This window comes from Dendrobium catenatum, unplaced genomic scaffold (assembly GCF_001605985.2).
Source record: "Dendrobium catenatum unplaced genomic scaffold, ASM160598v2 fragScaff_scaffold_1117, whole genome shotgun sequence".
Classification (NCBI taxonomy): Eukaryota; Viridiplantae; Streptophyta; class Magnoliopsida; order Asparagales; family Orchidaceae; genus Dendrobium; species Dendrobium catenatum.
Window position 1 is genome coordinate 2,243,807 of NW_021319579.1, and position 19,911 is coordinate 2,263,717.

The 19,911-nt window shown below is 38.4% G+C and overlaps 2 protein-coding genes across 3 annotated transcripts in view; both read left to right on the plus strand.

The window, feature by feature from the left end:
- Positions 1 to 546: 546 nt before the first annotated feature.
- On the plus strand, positions 547 to 10,443 carry LOC110103241 (transcription factor bHLH13-like). Its single transcript, XM_020831869.2, has 3 exons — positions 547 to 2,796; positions 2,874 to 3,114; positions 10,122 to 10,443. The coding sequence occupies exon 1, from the start codon at positions 987 to 989 to the stop codon at positions 2,661 to 2,663; it is 1,677 nt and encodes a 558-aa protein (XP_020687528.1). The 5' UTR covers positions 547 to 986; the 3' UTR covers positions 2,664 to 2,796; positions 2,874 to 3,114; positions 10,122 to 10,443.
- Positions 10,444 to 13,752: 3,309 nt separating this feature from the next.
- Positions 13,753 to 19,911, plus strand: part of LOC110103263 (cell division cycle 5-like protein) — a 35,168-nt gene continuing 29,009 nt past the window's right edge. For both annotated transcript variants that reach the window (XM_020831896.2, XM_028698647.1), the window contains exons 1-2: positions 13,753 to 13,961; positions 14,128 to 14,381. In XM_020831896.2, coding sequence (XP_020687555.1) covers positions 14,205 to 14,381 — 177 coding nt within the window. In that variant the 5' untranslated portion in view covers positions 13,753 to 13,961; positions 14,128 to 14,204. The remainder of the gene's footprint in view (positions 13,962 to 14,127; positions 14,382 to 19,911) is intronic.

Here is a 19,911-nt window from a genome sequence, read left to right on the forward strand (position 1 = left end):
AAAACTTACCCGAGTACACATTGGTGCTATTAGATCAACGTGTCGGTTCACCAGTCATAGCATAGATTTGCTGATTCAACAATCAGTAACTATCAACCGTTCCGGCGCTTGTTAATTTGATCGTATGACACTTGATTTGATGTTGCGGCTCTTCTTCCTCGAACCTTCAGAGCTTTGCTCTCTATCTTTTTATCGATGCAACACTGCCTTTTATGCTCCTTTACACTTTTTATAATTGCAATGAGGTTTGATGTCCCTTTATTTTACTCTTGAGTCGATTAAATTAAACTTATGCACATAAATTTTAAACTCCAAATTTTTTAGATGAGCCAAAATTTACGACTAATAAACCAAGATGAACTGCATCTTCTAGGTTCACTCACGTTCCCACAAACTACGCACTCCCAAGGCGTAATTTGCTGCGGCCGAATGGGTCCACGCCCAGTCCCTGGATACTGAGTCCGCCGGATCGCCGTTCGATCTCCACCACGTGTTCCTCTCACGTAAATCCCGGCTCCACTACTTATCTAACCTGACCATCCTGACCGCCGGCGAGCGACCCGGCTCGGCCAACAATGGCTAAGCCTTTCTTAACTGCCGTCGAAGGGTGATCGACACGACCTCCAAAGCATTCAGGTTCCGCAAGTAAGGCTAGTGAACAAAGCTAACCCTAGTTGGATTTGTTGCCTGTAGCAAATTAGGAAGCGGACGAGGAAGAGGGGAGGGACTTCAGTCTCTCATTTCTCTTAACAGGTTTCTTGTTGCTTTCAGCTCTGCATGCAGCTCTCCCACTTTGGGGGGATTTAGATCTGAAAAAGGATAATACCAATTAAAGACCCATGCGCATCTTTGTGTTGTTGGTTCGTCAGTTTTTCCAAAATGGGAATTGTTGTCTCGTGAGGAGCGGCGAGATCTATAGAGACCCTTGATTTCGTGGGTTTATTTCGGTTCTGAAACGTTTATCTCGTTTTTGGAAATCGGGAGCGATGAAAAAGGATATTGTCAGAAGGGCCTTCTGGTCGGAAGAGGATCGTGCGATGGCAGTCGCCGTCCTTGGGCCCCAAGCTTTCGACTACCTCACTAAAAGTCATCCCTCGTCCGACGGACTCATCACTGTAATTGGCAACGACGCTAATCTCCAGAACAAGCTCGTCGACCTCGTGGAAGGTCCCAGCGGCGCCGGCTGGTCCTTCGCCATCTTCTGGCAGATCTCGCGGTCAAAATCTGGTGACGTCGTCCTCTGCTGGGGTGATGGGCACCTCCGTGAGCCCCACGAAGGCGAGGAGGAGCTCGAAGCTTATGCTTCCCCTGCCCAAGTGGCACACCAGAAGAAGATGAAGCGCGTGCTGGAGAAACTCCATCTGGTCTACGGAGGCTCCGATGATGAGAATTATGCTGTCAGGCTTGACCGAGTTACTGACGCTGAGATGTTTTTTCTTGCTTCCATGTACTTCGCGTTTCCCCGAGGAGAGGGTGCACCTGGCCGCGTGCTGCTTGCCGGAAATCCTGCATGGGCATCGGCTACTAATTACTGTGTTAGGGCATTTCTCGCGAGGGCGGCTGGATTCCAGACCATCGTTCTTGTGCCCTTCGCAACTGGGGTTCTCGAATTAGGGTCTGTGAATGTCATCCAGGAGAGCTTCGAACAGTTGCGGATTATAAGATCCTTGTTTTTTGAGGGATCTACTTCTGGTGGAGTGGAAAATAAAGTTGGAAGGCCCCAATTTCCCCATTTTGGATTCATTGGGAGATCTGAACAGTCGCCAATTATATTCGGAAATGACTTGAATATTGGACGATCGGAATTCTCCACTGGGAAGATTGAGGAGAGGCCATTGGTGATCCGTCAGAGCAGCACTGGTCTTGTTGGCAACAGAAAGGCTCTGACTTGGAGTATGGGGCGTAGCTTTGGTTCTCAGCAACACAAATTTGGCAATGCGGCTATCATGGTGGGAGGTGCAGATCAGGCTAGTGGAATCAAGGATGACCATCGGCTGCCTCAAATCCAGCCTCAGAAGCCACTACCACCACCCACAAGGCAGATTGATTTCTCTGGTGGTGGGAGCTCTTCTGTTGGCCGACCTGGGGCATTGGATTCAGAGCTTTCTGATACGGAGGCTTCTTGTAAGGAAGAAAAGCCCTCCATAATTGATAAACGGAGGCCAAGGAAGAGGGGCAGGAAGCCAGCAAATGGAAGGGAGGAGCCTCTCAACCATGTCGAGGCTGAGCGGCAACGGAGGGAGAAGCTGAACCAGAGGTTCTATGCACTAAGAGCTGTAGTGCCTAACATCTCCAAAATGGATAAAGCCTCGTTGCTTGGTGATGCAATTGCCTACATCACTGAGCTCCAGAATAAGCTAAAGGAGATTGACTCTGAAAAGGAGCCCTCTTTGATCGATCATAAGAAGTGGACTCCAGATGTTGAGGTGGAAACTTCACATGAAGAGGTAATTGTAAGAGTTAGCTGTCCTATAGACGCTCACCCTGTTTCCAGGGTCATTCAAGCATTAAAGGAATCTCAAGTTAGTGTCATGGAGTCCAAGGTGTCCACTGTGGATGACAAAGTCTTGCACACCTTTGTTGTGAAATCCCTGGCAGGTGCTGAGCAGGAAATGAAGGAGAAGCTGATGACAGCAATTTCTCAACAAATGAGCTCATCTTGACTGTATAATTGATCTTTATTGTCACCTAGTTACAGCTAAAGAATAGAAGCAGTTTATAGTTCAAATGAATGTTTTTTGTCTATAATATTTTATAAAGAACTCATGATGTATACATGGGTGGCAAAACTAATCTGTAAGTGTTTTAGAGTGTAATTGCTTCAATATTACAGAGCTTCTATTATGTAGCTAATTATTTTTGAACGAATGCAGTATAGAACTTCCATTTTACTCGCAAATCCCGAGGACAAGGCAGTTTTCCTGTTTATTTGTTCGCATTCCCCAATTTGTGGATACATTACTTTCCCTGAGATCAAGAAGCTTATTCACAGGCTCTCTTTTCTTTAGATAATTTATTACTAGTCACATGTTGAGCGTTGTATGTTCCTGTTTGATGCAGAAGCTATGAACAAAGTTCATCTTCAATTCAGGGTCTGCCATGGAGAATTTTGAGGTAACTTATAAAATTTGATCATATCACAATCACTTGCATCTTTATGAATTTCAGTTTAATTATCTTTTCCACTTCAGTAGCAGATTGCTTTGTGTTGTTTAAAACACTTTTTCTTTTCTTTTTTCTTTTTGAAAAAAATGGAAATACTAAGTACTGCGATCAATTTAATCCTGTAGCTAATCTTTTTATGGAAATTTAAGGATGTTACATTGGTGGAGCCATTAAAGAGATTAAGGAACTTTGATTTCTTTCATTTAAATTATTTAAACAGTCAAATTGTATACTGGAAATCTTTTAGAACAGAGCAGCATAATATATCTTCAGCTTGTATGCCAGAAATCTTCTTGTTTTTAATACCGATGAGTCCAACTTGTCTTTCAGAATTAAGTAGGACGTACTACATATTACATACTGCATAAATTGCTTGCCCAAATAAAATCTTATCCCTTTTCACACTTGAAATTCAGTTGTAGAAGAAGAAGAAAAAAAAAAAAAACAGAAAGATACAGTTGATCCTCTATTCGAGAGGAGGATCGATCTCTCCCAAATCTTTAGACGCCGCTAAAGCCCAAAGGAAACCTAAATCTAAGAGATCCCAAATTCAGCCAAATTCAAGATCCCATAACCATAGGAAAACAAATTATTTAATGCATACAAATCAAAAGGAAATCCCTAAACAGCCCCTACATTCAAATTTCCCTCTCAAATTCCTCAAAATTCCTTTCAAAAATGCTCTTTGGAACCAGTCGGCTTGTGCGGCTTGTACAGGAGGTGGAACATCCGCCTCAGTTCGCACGGGACAGGTTGGACCGGTCCAGTGGACCGGTCTAACACAAGGCTGACAACATTGAGAATAGACAGTGTTTCGTGTAAATTAGACATCCCTTCTTCGAAGGTCGTTTACACGTTGAGGACTATTTGGATGGGGAGTGAGCTGTTGAAAATTTCTTTGAATATGTGAAAATTGAACCTGAGAAGCAAGTTAAGTATGTGGCCTATTGTTTAAAGGGGGGTGTTGGTGCTTGGTGGCTACAATTTCTACATAACAAGGGACATGTTTGTAGTAGGTTCAGAATGATACAACTTGATGGGGACATCTGATTTCGACACGTGTACCATCGCTGACGACGCAGATCGGCGGCTACGATCCAGAGTCTCTACTTCTGATTTATTTGCTGCTTATGTCATGTGTATTTTCTTTAGTTTTCCTGGTTTGCCCCTGAGGGCATTAGTTTCGTTTATGTAGCCCAGAGGGCGTTCCTATCTTTTCAGTTTTATTATTTTGGGCCTCCTTATATGAGGCATGATGTATTGTAAAAGTTTTAGTTTTTGTTGAAATGAAAAATATTCTCCTTTGTTCTCTTTATGAGTGCACTCCCCTTTGATCTCTCAGTGAGTTCAAAAGGGAGAACTAGATATCTTCGTGAGTTCTAGATTTAGTCCAAGATTATTGTGTGGAGGTAGAGTTTTGACGAGATTCGAGGTGAGGAAGTCAAAGCAAGAAGACTTTTTTCAGATTTTCTTTATGTTTTTCCTCCTCTCACCCTAGTGCCGCCGCCCCCTTTGGAGCCAGCCAGGTCGCCGGCTTACACAGCCCACCCGCCGGCCTGCAAAGCTCCTCCCTCCGGCCCATCCTCCGCCTAGCAGCCGCCGGCCAGCTCCAGCCCTCCGGTCCCCTCCCACCTTGCCGCCGCCTTCCTCTCCCCCGCCTCTTTCAATTTTCAAATATGAAATTTAGGAGTTTCATTGTCCATTAAATGTTTCATAAATTGTCCCCTTAATTCATGTAATCAAAATAAATTGAAATTGAATTTTGAATTCAAAATTCAAATTCAATCCAATTGATTGTGTTAATTTAGGAACCTCCGTCCATTATTAAAACTGAAATTTTAATTTCAGATTTTTGTAAAATTCTGAAATTAAGCTTGTGGTCCCCACTTGCTTAAAACCCCTCCTCCCTTTTCTCTCTCTCTTTGGCCGGCCCCTTCATTGGGCTCCTCTCTCTCTCCTAATCACCCTATTAACTCCACAAAATCAGCCCCCAATTCCCCTCTCTTGGCCGCCCCTTCTTCTTGATTTAATTTGAATTTCCCGTTGATAGTACAAAATTACTTCTCACTCCTCGTCAACTACTTCTCTCTCAACAGAATGCCCTGCTCAGAACTCGTTGTACTATCAACGGAATGGTTTGTGACTTAGTCATTGATAGCGGCTGCACTGAGAACATCATTTCTCGATATGTTGTACAAGCCTTACAACTCAAAACGATAAGAAATCCTCATCCTTACAAGATAAGCTAGATAAAAAAGGGCATTGAAATTTTAGTTTCAGATATGTGTTGTGTCACATTTTCGATTGTGAAACATTATGTATGCGAAGTTAGCAGTGATGTGTTGGATATGGATGTGTGCCACATCATCTTGGGACGCCCTTGCCAATTTTATGATCGTGCCACTCACGAATGGATGTCTAATACGTATTTTTGTTTGCCTGGAAGGGGCGTCAATTCAGATTGCTACCCGACAGATGGAGCCAATTTTTCAGATTGGCGAAGAAAACAGTGTTGCATGCATAGTATCGGTCTGGCCTTTCTTGCAGTCCAGAATGAATTGCAGCTCCGTTTTAGCTTTGGTAGTTGCTGACAGTCATAAAATTTCAGATTCTGCATTAATTTCTACAGAAGTACAGCAATTGTTGAGTGAATTTTCTGATGTTTGTGATGTGATACAACAAACGAATTGCAGGATTTTATTAAGAAATTCGTTGCCGCAATGAAATTATAGCATTAATGATTCACTAAGGATTTTCAATTTTCGTAGTTATTGACTTGCTTCTAGCATGCGATTACACGTTAGATTAACAGAGCGATCCGAAATAATGACAAGAAAATAGTAAACAAATATGCAATTAACAATAATCCACGACTTAACAATTAGAACTTTCACCTTAGAGTTTCCCTCTTGATAGTTCTTTGGAAGTAGGTTTAGTGGAGGACAAAAGTTAGCAAGCCCAGTGATGCCACTGCAAGACAGAGGATGCCAGAGGCTTTGATCAACGGAGAGTTGGCCGGAGTTGGAGAGACGGGTGATCGTCCTGCGATCTTTCACGATCTTGTAGGTTGTTGCTCTTTGATGACGTCCGCCAAAGTAAAGAGAATACGTTCCACGTATTCTTCGACGGTGCCTTCGGACCCAAATCCGGGATCGAAGAACGGTGATTGAATGATGTCGACTTCCTCTTGAGAATCGTAAACGAATCTGTGATCAACTTCTGGGTCCGCCATGCATCCTTGTCGGGAGATGAAGGAGCACCGATGGAGACAACTGGGAGAGGAGAGGTGGAAGTGGCGGTTTGGGGCGGGGAGGGGCTTGGCCGTGAGCTAGAAGGAGAGGGAGGAGGTAGCCGTGTGGATGGCTTGGTCTAATTAGATTTTGGATGGATTAAGGAAAAATTGAAACTAATTTCAGTTTTAAGGGAAATTGGTGGGAAAACTATTTGATTTGAAATTCACATATCAAGTGGGGATGGGGAGAATTAAATTGAAAAATCAATTTAATCCCATAATAGGGCCGGCGGTTTGTCAGTAATTAAGAGGAATTAATGAGGGGCAATTAATTCAATTTGAAAGAGAGAAGCCCAAGGAAGGGGGGTGGGGGGTGGGCGGCCACATGTATTGGAGAGAGGGGTTTGGGTTTTAATTAAGTGGGGCCCACACACTAATCAAAGATTTAAAGAAAATCTAAATTAAATTTCAGATTTTTTTATGAAGGGGAAGTTTCCAAATTTAAGGCAATTAATTGGAATCTGTTTGAATTTCAAATTTGATTTGAAATTCAATTATGAAGATTGCCTAAAATCATGGAGTTATTTAAGGAAAGTCATCAATGCCCTTGGGAAAATTTGAATTTCAAAATTGTGACCCCAAGAGGGGCCAGCGACTAGAGACGTGGAGAGGGGAGGATGGGGGAGGGAGGCCGGCAGTTGGGTGGTTGGCGGATGGGGGCCGGCGGCTTGGGCGGCCCAAGGAGGGGCGGCGGCAAGGGCGGTTATGGGGAGGGGAAAATCACTTCTAGGAAAATAAGAGAAGAAAATTGAAGAGCTAGGGAGCTAATCACCTCAAGTACCACATATACTAGAACTCACAAAAGATCCACAATACTACCTCCCCAAGAACTCACAAAGAGATCTTGAGAAATTTCACGAACTCACAAAGAGATCAACAAGGCGAAATTTTCATTCATCCACATTTCAAAATAATACAAAGACTAGGCCTTCATATATAGGCCTCCAAAGCACAAAATGTAAAAGACACAAATGCCCTCAGGCTATAACATGACACAAATCCCTCATAGGGGTGAAATTAGAAAACTGAAAATTAAATAAAAGAAATGCACTAAAACACATAAATAAAAACTATGAATCGTAGCCATCGATCTACGATCCTGCCGATGTCGAAATGTACGGTGGATGTCCTCATCAGTTTGTCCATCTGAGTTATCACCCCAGCTAACTCCTCTGCGGAATATCCAGCACAATATTGAACTAGTTCCAGTGGCTGTGCTGCCTAACCCAGCTTAAGCCCTTGCGCAGTACCTGCATTAATCGTCCCCAGAAAGGATGAGCAATGGCGTATGTGTATAGATAGCTGAGCTATCAATAAGATCACTGTCAAATATCGTTTCTCAATACCTCGCATTTCAAATGTATTAGACAGGCTTGCTGGATCTGCAGTATTTTCAAAGTTAAACTTGCGAAATGGCTACCATCAAATACGTATAAGACTAGGAGATGAGTGGAAGAAAACTTTCAAATCCCGGGAAGGTTTGTATGAATGGAAAGGGGCTTTGTAATGTTCCCTCAACATTTATGAGACTAATGAAGTACTTAAATCATTTACGGGTAAATTCTGCATTGTTTATTTTGATGATTTTCTTATATTAAGTCCTTCTTAGGATCACGTTCACCATTTAAAGCAGATTTTGGAAAGCCTTTGGGTTCATCAGTTATACCTAAATCTGTCTGAATTTGATTTCTCCACCAACAGTGTATTTCCTAGGTTTTCTTCTATCCCCAAATTGTGTTAGTATGGATCCTCGTAAAGTCTCCACCATTTAGGATTGGCCTTCACCGAAATCTATTTTTGATGTTAGAAGCTTCCATGGGTTGGCAAACTTCTATAAGCGATTCATTAGAGGATTCAGTGTTATCATGGTCTGATTACTGTCTGCTTAAAGTCGTTGACATTCAGTAGGTCTACAACCCAACAACATAGCTTTGATACTATCAAATTAGGTCTTAGTACTGCTCCAGTGTTGGCTTTGCTGGATTTTAATAAATCATTCTAGTTTGATATTGATGCCTCATCCGTGGGAATTGTGGTTGTATTGTCACAAGGGGATAGATTTGTTGAATATTTTAGTGAAAAATAAAGTTGTCCGCGACAAAAATGGTCAGGCTATGAGCAAGAGCTGTATGCAGTCGTTCAGACATTGAAACAATGGGAGCATTACTTACTCCAACAGAATTTTGTACTCTGTAGTGACCATTAAACTTTGCAATATCTTAATAATAATAAAAAATTAACTGAATGCATGCACGGTGGATTGTTTTCTTGCAAAAATTTAGCTTCGTAGTTAGACATAAAGCTGGAAAATTGAATCGAGTAGTTGATGCTCTAAGTTGTCGTGCTGCCTTGCTCACGCAACTACAAACAAAAGTTACTGTTTTGCGGGAGATGAAAGAGTTATACCAAACTGATGTGGACTTTTTTGAACCGTGGGCTCTCTATTCCACTATATCCCCAACCGCAAACTTCAATATCTTCATGGATTTTTATTTAAAGGTCTCACTTTTTGTATTCCTCAATCCTCATGGAGACAACAACTCATCAAAGAAGTGCATTGTGGTGGACTATCCGCTCATGTCGATAGAGATAAGTCTTTAACCCATCTCCAATATCATTTTTATTAGCCTCATATGCATGGTGATGTTTATCGAATTGTTGATCGATGTTCCGTTTGTCAAACCTATAAGGGAAATGCTCAAAATACCAACCTTTACCTGCCCCTACCCATTCCCGATTCCATTTGGGAGGACATTAGCAATGATTTAATATTGGGTTTGCTGAGATCCAAAAGAGGCACTGACTCTATAATGGTTGTAGTTGATAAATTTTCAAAAATGACCCACTTAATCCCATGCAAGAAAACCGTTGATGCTCTACATATAGCTCATTCGTTCTTTAAAGAAATTGTTCGTTTACATGGACTACCTTGTAGTATTACGTCTGATCGCGATGTTTAATTTGTCAGTCATTTTTGAGAGAATTGTAGAAAAGATTTAAAACTGATATTAAACTTAGTTATGCATATCAACCCCAAACGAATAGCCAAACTGAAGTAGTTAATCGCACTTTGGGAATTATGCTTCGCTGTTTGGCGCAGCAACATCCTAAACAATGGGAAGAATTACTATGTCAGGCTGAATTTGCTTTCAATGTTATGCCAAATTGTTCAACTGGTTGGAGCTTATTCAATGTTGTATATACTAAAATGCCAAATCAGCTAGTGGACATAGCAGTTTTACCAAAATGCAAAATTACCACAGCTACCCATACTGTGGAACACTTTTTAGATATGCTAAATACCATCCAATCCAAACTAGCTGAAACCAATTCCAAATACAAACAGCAGGCGGACATTCGGAGATGAGTCCTTCGGAAGCAGGAGAGACCTGATGTGGATTACAACAACCAAGAGACAACCGAGAGACACGTTATCGCTGGGCTACTTCCAATTACCTTTGTTAACTATTTTTATTCTTTTTCTATTTTAACAGTACTGCAATTTACATTTACTTTTACTCTATTTACCAAATATAATTACATGGTTTACTTAGTGCATACATATATAGTGATGGCATGATAACGAAATACAGTTTTTCCCATTAATACAATGTCAAGATTACAGTATCTCTGATTGTTTTCTCTTCCTGTCTGAGTCTTTCAGGTTTATAGAAGTTGCTGCACCACCATAACTGACAGAGTTGGAGAATCCGACAATTGACATCATAAGCTGATCCCAATTATTAACCTCAGCGCTTGATCTGAAATGAGACTCGGGATGGCCTTAAATATTATAACCTCAGCCAAATATGGCAAAAATTCTTTCTAGTGAGGTGGTCATTCTGAACTTTTTGCAGGTGTGATCTTCTTACATTTTCACTTCGCAACTAATAACGACCCATGCTTGTATTCTGGTATTCTTTTACTGGGAAAAATTGTTTTTTGTTTGACATATAGCTTCGTTGAATGAATTTGGTGTTTTATTATGTTCTATCTAGCATTTTCAATTTTAAACTTTTTTAACATTATTGTAATCGCTCTTAGATACACTGTGCTTGTCCCGTTTGGATCCACTTAGCCCTTTCTCTTCACCTTAGTGTGCATCATCATGAGGGGAAATTATTCCGTGCGGAGTTCGGACGGGCTGTTCCTTTCCGGACTGTGAGTATACACACTATGTACATTGAGTGTAATTTTTGTACACAATTGTGTACATCTATGTACAAACAGTGTGTACAGTCACAATTCTAAAGGGAACTTCCTGTCCGATCTCCGCACGGAATAATTTCTCCATCATGAGAGGGTTTGACACATGAAGATTAACATCATGAATTTTTTTGGGGGTCTTTTTAAAGTGTTTGAGCTCTTATCTGCTGCACATCTTGTACATTTAGGAATGCAATTCGTGCAAGTTTTGTTAAACCACCAAATGTTTGTATTATTTCTCAAAAGTAATTATGAGCACATGCTTTTATCTCATATTGGATGCCAGAGAAAATTTTTTGTTGAGAACATGGTCTCTTTTTGATTAATTGTTTAGAATTATGAGTGCATTGAGTGGTTTCAATGATTTTTTATCTCATTAATATCACTAAGGATGAGTGGAAGTTAGAAAGGGAGATGAGAGACAAATAATGCTAGAACAGGTAATATTTAAATGATATACATGCAGCAGAAGTACGATTAATTTCTTATTGTTACGCAAGTTATGAAGCTACATGCTCCATAAATTTAGAGTATCCTATTTGGTTTTGGTTTTTGCCCATTAACAATTAAGATCCCACAGTCCACAGAAGTCCAGAGAAGGTATTTCTCGCTCTATAAGGAGAAATCTTTTCTTAGAAAAGCTTGAATTGCGTATTACTACTTTGAAACATTTTAGGAGATTGGATGTGAAGGTTGAGAATGGAGCCATTGAGTTTTTTTTTTTTTATGTCAATTCATTGTGCAAAAAATTATCAGTTATTTTCTCTGTGTTGATCCATGTTTATGCGTAATAGTACTAATTAGTTATATTTCATTACTATCAGTTAATTAAGTTGATAAATATCTTATAAGTTACTGCCAAAATGTTAAAATTTATCACTCCTACATCAAGAAGACAATGTTCAGATAATTCTCTCAAATAGATTTAGCCTGAAAATGGGGAACTTATTCTGTGCGGAGTCCGGACGGGAAGAACCGTCCAGATTGTTACGTATTTATTGAGTATTTATAACTACTCCGTAAATACTCAGTAAATACTTGGCAATATTCACAACTGAGTGTTTACAAATACGCGGCGAATCTGGACGGTCTCGTCGGAATTCTGCACATAATAATTTCTCCTGAAAATGACATATTATTAAGAGATGACTAGCTGAAAAGCTGCATGGCAAAACATCCTGAGTTGGCTTTGATTATTAATTTTGGAGATTGATCAGGTATTCTTCTTCATAGAAGAGTAAATAGTAAATACTTGATTCTTTAATCTTCTGCTGAGCAAAATGTGCATTGGTTCTATTTATTCCCTCATTGAATAAAATTTGGTGTATTGCCCTCTCTTATATTCTGCATATTTACTATGCACATTCTGCTACATTATTGAACATTGAACCTGCGGCTAATGCAGTGATCGAAGGTAAAGATTTGTTTGATATAGCAAAAGAAACAATCTTACAACATAAGAGAATGTAAGTTGTCCTTTGTTGAGATGGCAAAATTTTATATGATGGAATAACATTTTTTACATAATGAATAAATTTGAAAGCACTTAGGCAGGCTGAATCAATTTCTCCATCATTATAGAGAAATTATTCTGTGCGGAGATCGGACGCAGAACCCCATCTAGAGACCAACCAGAATGTGACACGTCAGCAATATCGAGCTACGATATCGAGTGGTATCGAGCAAGAGGTGATGTGACACATTCTTGTTGATCTCTGGACGACGATTGGCATCCGGACAGAATAATTAATCCTCATTATGTGATGGCCCAGCATGTGATTGCAAATCCTATGGGGACCAGCACGTTCGGTTCACCAATTAATTAGGCCGCAATCAGCTCTTTTTGCAATATTTTTCAGATGTTCAATCGCTCTAAGGTATAATCTTTTGCATGTAGCTCAATTAACAATATATGGTCATCATGGAGTTTTTTGTGATTTATACATGCCTGTGTTTTTGTAAGATATTAGTTATAAATTATTGCTCTTAAGAAAATAAATATTTTTATAAAAAATTGTAAGATGTCATTGTCATTTTTTTGATAGATTTAAATTTGATCCATCAATTCTTTTCTTGATCTATCTAATAATTCAAATTTTAGTTAACCAACTATATTGAATTCATAACACTGGGATTTATAAGGGGATATATTTTATTAGCTAGTCAAAGATACTTTTAAAGCTTGAAGAAGCCTCATATTAAGGAGAAATTATTCTATGCGGATCCAGAAGGCGTCCGAAGATCAACCAGAATACGCCACGTTATCTGGTACCGAGCAGTACCGAGCACCGGTATGAGCTAAAAAGTGACGTGACATGTTTTGATTGGTCTCCAAATACGTCCGGGTTCCGCACAAAATAATTTTTTCATATTAAGGAAAATATTGAGGAAGCATAAGATTTTTTTAAGTTAAAAGCTTTTCAAAATTTGAATAAACTTAGAGCTAATTGTTGTCATGATATGAATTCTCAAAAAAATGAAGAATATTTGTAATTTATTATAGTAATTTTATAAAATTATTATACTATAGAAATTTAAGATAATTTTGGGTCTTTCAACTAAGCAGTTTTTTTATCCTTTAACTATTTTAAATATTTGCATTTTTTCATGTAAAGCAATCATAAGCTCTTTCTCTATTTGTGCGTGCCCTTCTATCTCTTTCTCAAATAAGAATAATAAGATATAAAATATTTATATAAGATTATATTTTATATCGTGCTTGAGGAGATAATATATTATTAAAACATTTATTAATATAACTAGGAATTAGAAGTAAAATTTATTGAAATATTTATATCATGTTGTAAAATTGTTTGAAAATGTAACCCAGAATTATAATTATCATCAATAAATTATAATTACAAAAAGAATATAATTAGAAAATAATTTAATTTTGAAATAATTTATTAATTTTAATTTTGATTCTATTTTAATTACTAATTTTAACTATTATTACTAACTAATCATTATAACTAATATAATTAGAATAATTAATTTAAGTAATTATTAATTAATTAATCAAATATATTCATAATTAATTTTAATTAATATGCTATATACTTCTCTCTGTTCTGTGCTGCCTTTCTGTAGCCGCTGATTTGCTAGGTTTGCTTTTTTCACTTCTCCACTGTCCGTTGCTCGCCTCCTTCGCCTGACAGGTAGAGTTTTGAACGAGTGGCTGAATAATTGGAATCCTTCGACGACGTTCCATCCTGTCGGATCCGAAATCCACTCCTCCTCGCCGTTCGTCTGTTCGATCGGAGGTAACGACGACGACGGGAGCTTGCTCTTTGCGAAGGTAGACATCTTTCTTTCCTTCGCGCGCTTATTCGGCCAATCCCATAAATCCGCCGAACTCCGGGATTTGGTAAATCGGGATTTAGGGCAAAAAGAATATTATATTTATTCAAAGTCCTGTTTAACTCGCTGTGAGATTCAATGGTTCCCTAAATCCTTTTTGGCAGGATTTAGCATAAATCCTGCATAAATCCTGTATCCAAGCAGCAAATCGGAGTAGGAGGAACAAAGAAAAGGAGACAGGATGAGGATTATGATAAAAGGAGGGGTATGGAAGAACACTGAGGATGAAATTCTTAAGGCAGCGGTTATGAAATATGGGAAGAACCAATGGGCTCGGATATCTTCGCTTCTTGTGCGCAAGTCAGCAAAACAATGCAAGGCCCGTTGGTACGAGTGGCTTGACCCCTCCATTAAGAAGGTAACACATGCTTTACACCTTCACCTTCATAGTGCCTTTATCCTTTTTTTTTTTTTTGGGATTTTTACTTTTAGTTTGAATTGATTTTCTGATAAAGTGGCTGAACTGGTCTTTTGGAGATATGGCAATTAAAAGAAAAGAAATGCTTGTAGTGCTTTAAGTAATCATTCAGGATACCGAATACACTAGAATGGGTAGAATATATAATGTCCTGGAAAAGAATATTATACTTATTCTCAACGGTCCTTATGGGCTGTAAGATTTTTCTAAATGACTAGTTTCATGGTAGTGAGAATGCTGCAAAGGTCCAGCAGTTATAGTATAACATGTATATGTGTGAATGGTATGCTTCGGCTTAATAAATGCATGATTTACTGTCTAAAAAATGCATTAGTTTAATTGATATGGATTTAACAAATCATCCAAATTATAGCACCAACATTGGAATGATATAGTTGAAAATGCAAGCAAGTTTTTGTTCAAACCATTTATACTTCACTCAAGGTTTAAAATTGTGTAATCGGGTATTGAAGCGTTTTTCGTTCGTGAGGCGAGGCGTAAGTCTCAAAATCAAAAAATTGCGTAAACATAAAATGATAAATTTTGTATATACTAATGAGTAAATAATATATAAAATATAAAAATGCACAAAATAAATAGCAATGACATTGACATATCACATAAGAACTCACTAGTCATCAGCACTGCGATCACTCATCAGTCATCACTAAGTGGGTCTTCATTTGAATCATCATTATGATGAACTGCTCTCTCCTCTTCCTCCTCTCCTATAGAGTCCAATGTCTCCCAATCAGCTCCTTTTTCATTATCAATTATCCTCTTCTTCCCTAAATATTTTTGAAGAATATCATAATGAATAATAGTGTAATACATTAATAAAAGTCTAAGAAAACTATATTATTTATATAACTTTTTTGATTTGTTCTTGAGTTGTGGTGGATGTAGATGCTTTAAGACCATCAAAGAAATCAACATTTAAATATTTATCTTGTAATTCAGACGGCATCACTTCAACTTCATCATCTACAAACCACTTATTATCAGATGATACATCCTCGCAAAGCAAATGATCTTCATCATCCATTAATCATTTTTTCTTCAAATTCCTATATCTGAGTCTCATATTGACATAATGTACACCAGTGAATTCATTCTCAATGTCGATAAGCGATTTCTCCTCTTTTTATTAATGCAATCAAAAATTTGGGAGAGGGACCCTAATTTTTTATCACAAAAACAAACTCTTTCTAGGATGATAGAAAGATATAAAATACTCAAAAACTTGACAAAATATACTTTGCAAAACAAAACACAACTTTAATAATAAAACGACTTACAAACAAAGACTCTTACAAACTTGACTCAAACATGACACCCTAAACTTGCTTTCCAAAAGAAGAAGGATACATGTGGGGTGGTCACTTGTGGAGAGACGAAAGAGTTTAGAAGCCAAGATGAAGGGTGGAAAGAACTCACAAGTCTTTCCTAGAGGAGATGAGAAGGAGAATGGAACAAGTTCGCAAGCTTTTCCAAGAAGAAACCTGCAGGTTTACATTTCCAAAAATCAATCACATAATATACTAAAACAGCCACAAAACATCTACTATTTATAGACATAAGAGGGGAATACAAACACTCCCAAAAACTCTTCAAATTCTTAAATAAATGAGGGAAATGAAAAGCCAACACCCACCTAATAATATTCCCTAATTCCACACAAGAAACAAAGCTCCAAAGCCACAGAAAAGCAGCCCAGGCGGAACCCAAAGAGGCAACCGCAAAAACCAAGGAGGCAGCCGTGGGAACCAAGGAGCCAAGGCACGGGAACCCAAGAGCCATCCACGGGAAACGAATAGACAAGAGGAAGAAGAAGAGACAAAATAATAAGCTACTAATAAATTAATAAATGATCTAAAAATGTAGCTCATAATGAGCTAACTCTTAGTTCAATAAATGAACTAAAAACCAGCTCATAATGAGCTAAATCTTAGCTCAAAAATTAATGAGCTAGCAAGCTCAAGGGAAGTCAAAACCATTTTTTTTTGGTTTGATTTGACCCCCCCCTTTGTCTACATCAGACTCCCCTTCTTGAGAACTTATCTCCCGATGAGTTAGCTTTGTTCTGAAGGCGTTTCATCAAGAGACACCAAGGCTTGAGATTGCTCACTTGACACCAAGACTCAAATGACAACATGACTCAAAACAAAACTTACATGATAAAACTTGACTTGGCAAACCAAAACCTATGACTTCTTAACTTGCTCTGATACCAAATTGATGCAATCAAAAATTTGGGAGAGGGGCACAAATTTTTTATCCCAAAAAGACACTATTTCTAGGACGATAGAAATACATAAAATACTCAAAAACTTGACAAAATATACTTAACAAAACAAAACACAACTTTAATAATAACACAACTTACAAACAAAGACTTACAAACTTGACTCAAACATGACACCCTAAACTTGCTTTCCAAAAGAAGGATACAGGTGGGGTAGTCACTTGCGGAGAAACAAAAGAGGTTAGAAGCCAAGACGAAGGGTGGAAAGAACTCGCAAGTCTTTCCTAGAGGAGATGAGAAGTAGAATGGAATAAGCTCGCAAGCTTTTCCAAGAAGAAACTCGCAGGTTCACTTTTTCAAAAATCAATCACATAACATACTAAAACAGATACAAAACATCTACTATTTATAGACATAAGAGTGGAATACAAATAGCCCCAAAAACTCTTCAAATTCTTAAATAAATGAGGGAAATGAAAAGCCAACAGCCACCTAATAATATTCCCTAATTCTACACAAGAAACAAAGCACCAAAGCCACGGAAAAGCAGCCCAGGAGGAACCTGAAGAGGCAACCGCTAAAACTAAGGAGGCAGCCGTGGGAACCAAGGAGCCAAGGCACGGGAACCCAAGAGCCATCCACGGGAAACGAATAGACAAGGGGAAGAAGAAGAGACAAAATAATGAGCTACTAGTTAAAAAAGCCAAGAACAAGAGAACAAAGAACAGAACTAAAACCAAACTTGTTTCAAATAGTGGCAATCATCTATAATATCCAAAATTCGAAAGCTAGAAGAGAATTCAAAGAAACAAAGGAAATAAAAAAACAACGCTATCCTCAGACAACCGTCAGAGCGGGTTCCTCACATGCATCGAAATGTAGGTTATGTAGTATTGCTTTAGTGTTAGCAAACCGATGGTCCACCATGCAACGATAGTCCAACTGATTCAATCCAAACTCCTCCAGTAAATTGCTCCCAAATCACAACAACACCACCAAAGTCAAGCGAAGGATACAGATGGAGTAGAACTTGCGGAGAGACGAAAGAGATTAGAAGCCAAGACGAGGGTGGAAAGCACTCGCAAGTCTTTCCTCGAGAGAAAGGAAGAAAAATGGAACAAGCTGCAAGCTTTTCCAAAATCCGCGAGGTCAATTAGCAAAATGCTCTCCAATATTTACAGCTATCCTAAACATCGTATATTTATAGGTAAGAAGGGGAATTACAAACAACCACTTTACTGAATTTTTCCACTAGAACCCAGCATTATAATCCGTAGATTCCCCAAAAGCATTTCCGGAAAATGACAGGACCGACTCAGGGAACCAGAAGAAGCAGAACGGGGACCAAAGAGGCTCGTACAGAATCGAGGGCGCCAAAGACATGGAAAGACACCAGCTACGAGAATCAAGCAGCCAACCGGAAAAACAGGAGCCATGGTACGGGAAAATCAACCAAGCACAGGGAGCCCAAAAAGCACGAGATTCCATGGGAACAAAGATAAATATTAAAGAAGAAAAGGGGAGGAGAAGGGACAAGACCACTCCAATAATGAATCCAACTTATGAGCTTACCTTTAGAACATTAATGAGCTACTAAACTTTAGTTCATCATTAATGAGCTAGCAACTAAGAAAATGAGCTGAACTCCAACGAACCAACCTCCTCCACATATCACCATAGGCCCCAAAACCGTGGACCATAAGCCAACCCATGAACCAAAAATGATGCGAGCAAAAATCAGGGGGGGGGGACCCGGATCTCTGCCCACAAAAATAAGAACACACTCACTAGGTAATAGAATGAACAAACTCTTACATTTCAAATAAAAAAAAACACTTAGAAACATAATAACAAAAGACACTTTGATATATAAAATGAAAGACTTACAAACTTGACTCAACTAAGACACCCTAAAGAAGCTTTCCAAAAGAAGAAGGATAGAGGTGGGGTGTAAACTTGCGGAGAGACGAAAGAGATTAGAAGCCGAGCAGAAGGGTGGAAAGAACTCGCAAGTCCTAGAGGAGATTAAAGAAGGTGGACAAAGCTCGCAAGCTCCTCCAAGAAAATCCCAAGGATTTCTTTTCAAAAATTCATATATCACTCTTTTTTTTTACTATAAAACACAACTTTATATAATAAAACGACTTACAAACAAAGACTCTTACAAACTTTGACGCTTACAAACGTTTGACAAATTTAAGACTTCAAAACAAACACCTAAAGAAGCTTTCATCCATTAGAAGAAGGATAAATGTGAGGTGGTACTTGCGGAGAGACGAAAGAGGTTAGAAGTCGAGAAGAAGGGTGGAAAGTACTCGCAAGTCTTTCCTAGAGGAGATGAGAAGGAGAATTGAACAAGCTCACAACCTTTTCCAACCAAACCCGCAGGTTTACATTTCCAAAAAGCATTCACATAACATACTAAAACAGCCACAAAACATCTGCTATTTATAGACATAAGAGGGGAATACAAACAGTCTCAAAAACTCTTCAAATTCTTAAATAAATGAGGTAACTGAAGTATGTGCTAAGGAAAGTCAGGATATTTTTTCTCCTTTATTTGGTAGATTAGTAAGAAGGGTCATTTCATCAGCAGTGAAAGGAATGAGTTGACATTTTAGAATAAAGCATTGTTTTGAAATATTCAACCTTGAGATCAGCTCATAAATAAGAAAGACATTTTGTTCAAATCCAGGAAATTGCAAAAATTGTATGATCTTTAAATGTTTCAATGTGTCAATGACTTCATGAGAAATTTGCTGAGCAAAATTATCACAGATTGTTCGAAAAGTCGAAACATAACATCGATAGGTAATTGGACGAACATATATCTGAAAAATAAAAAATAAAAACATATAAAAATAAGTAAATAATATACGAACAAAAAACACACAACATATGCAAAGATCACTCACAACATAAGCATAGAGTACTCACAACATACGCACAAGCACGCATAGTATACGCACAACATACGCATAGAGTACTCAGTGCTTATGCCAGCATACACACATTCTATGCACAAAATTGGCACAAACTACTCTATTTTAAAAGTTTAGGATTTAATTATTAAATACTTAAAATTTAGTTAGGGCTTAGGTTTCAAATTTCAACATAATTTCATAAACCCTAAATACAAAGAAAATACGATGACATCAAAGTATCAAACATTTAAAAAGTTTTGAGAAGCAATGCATACGCATAGCATAAGCATAAAATACGAAG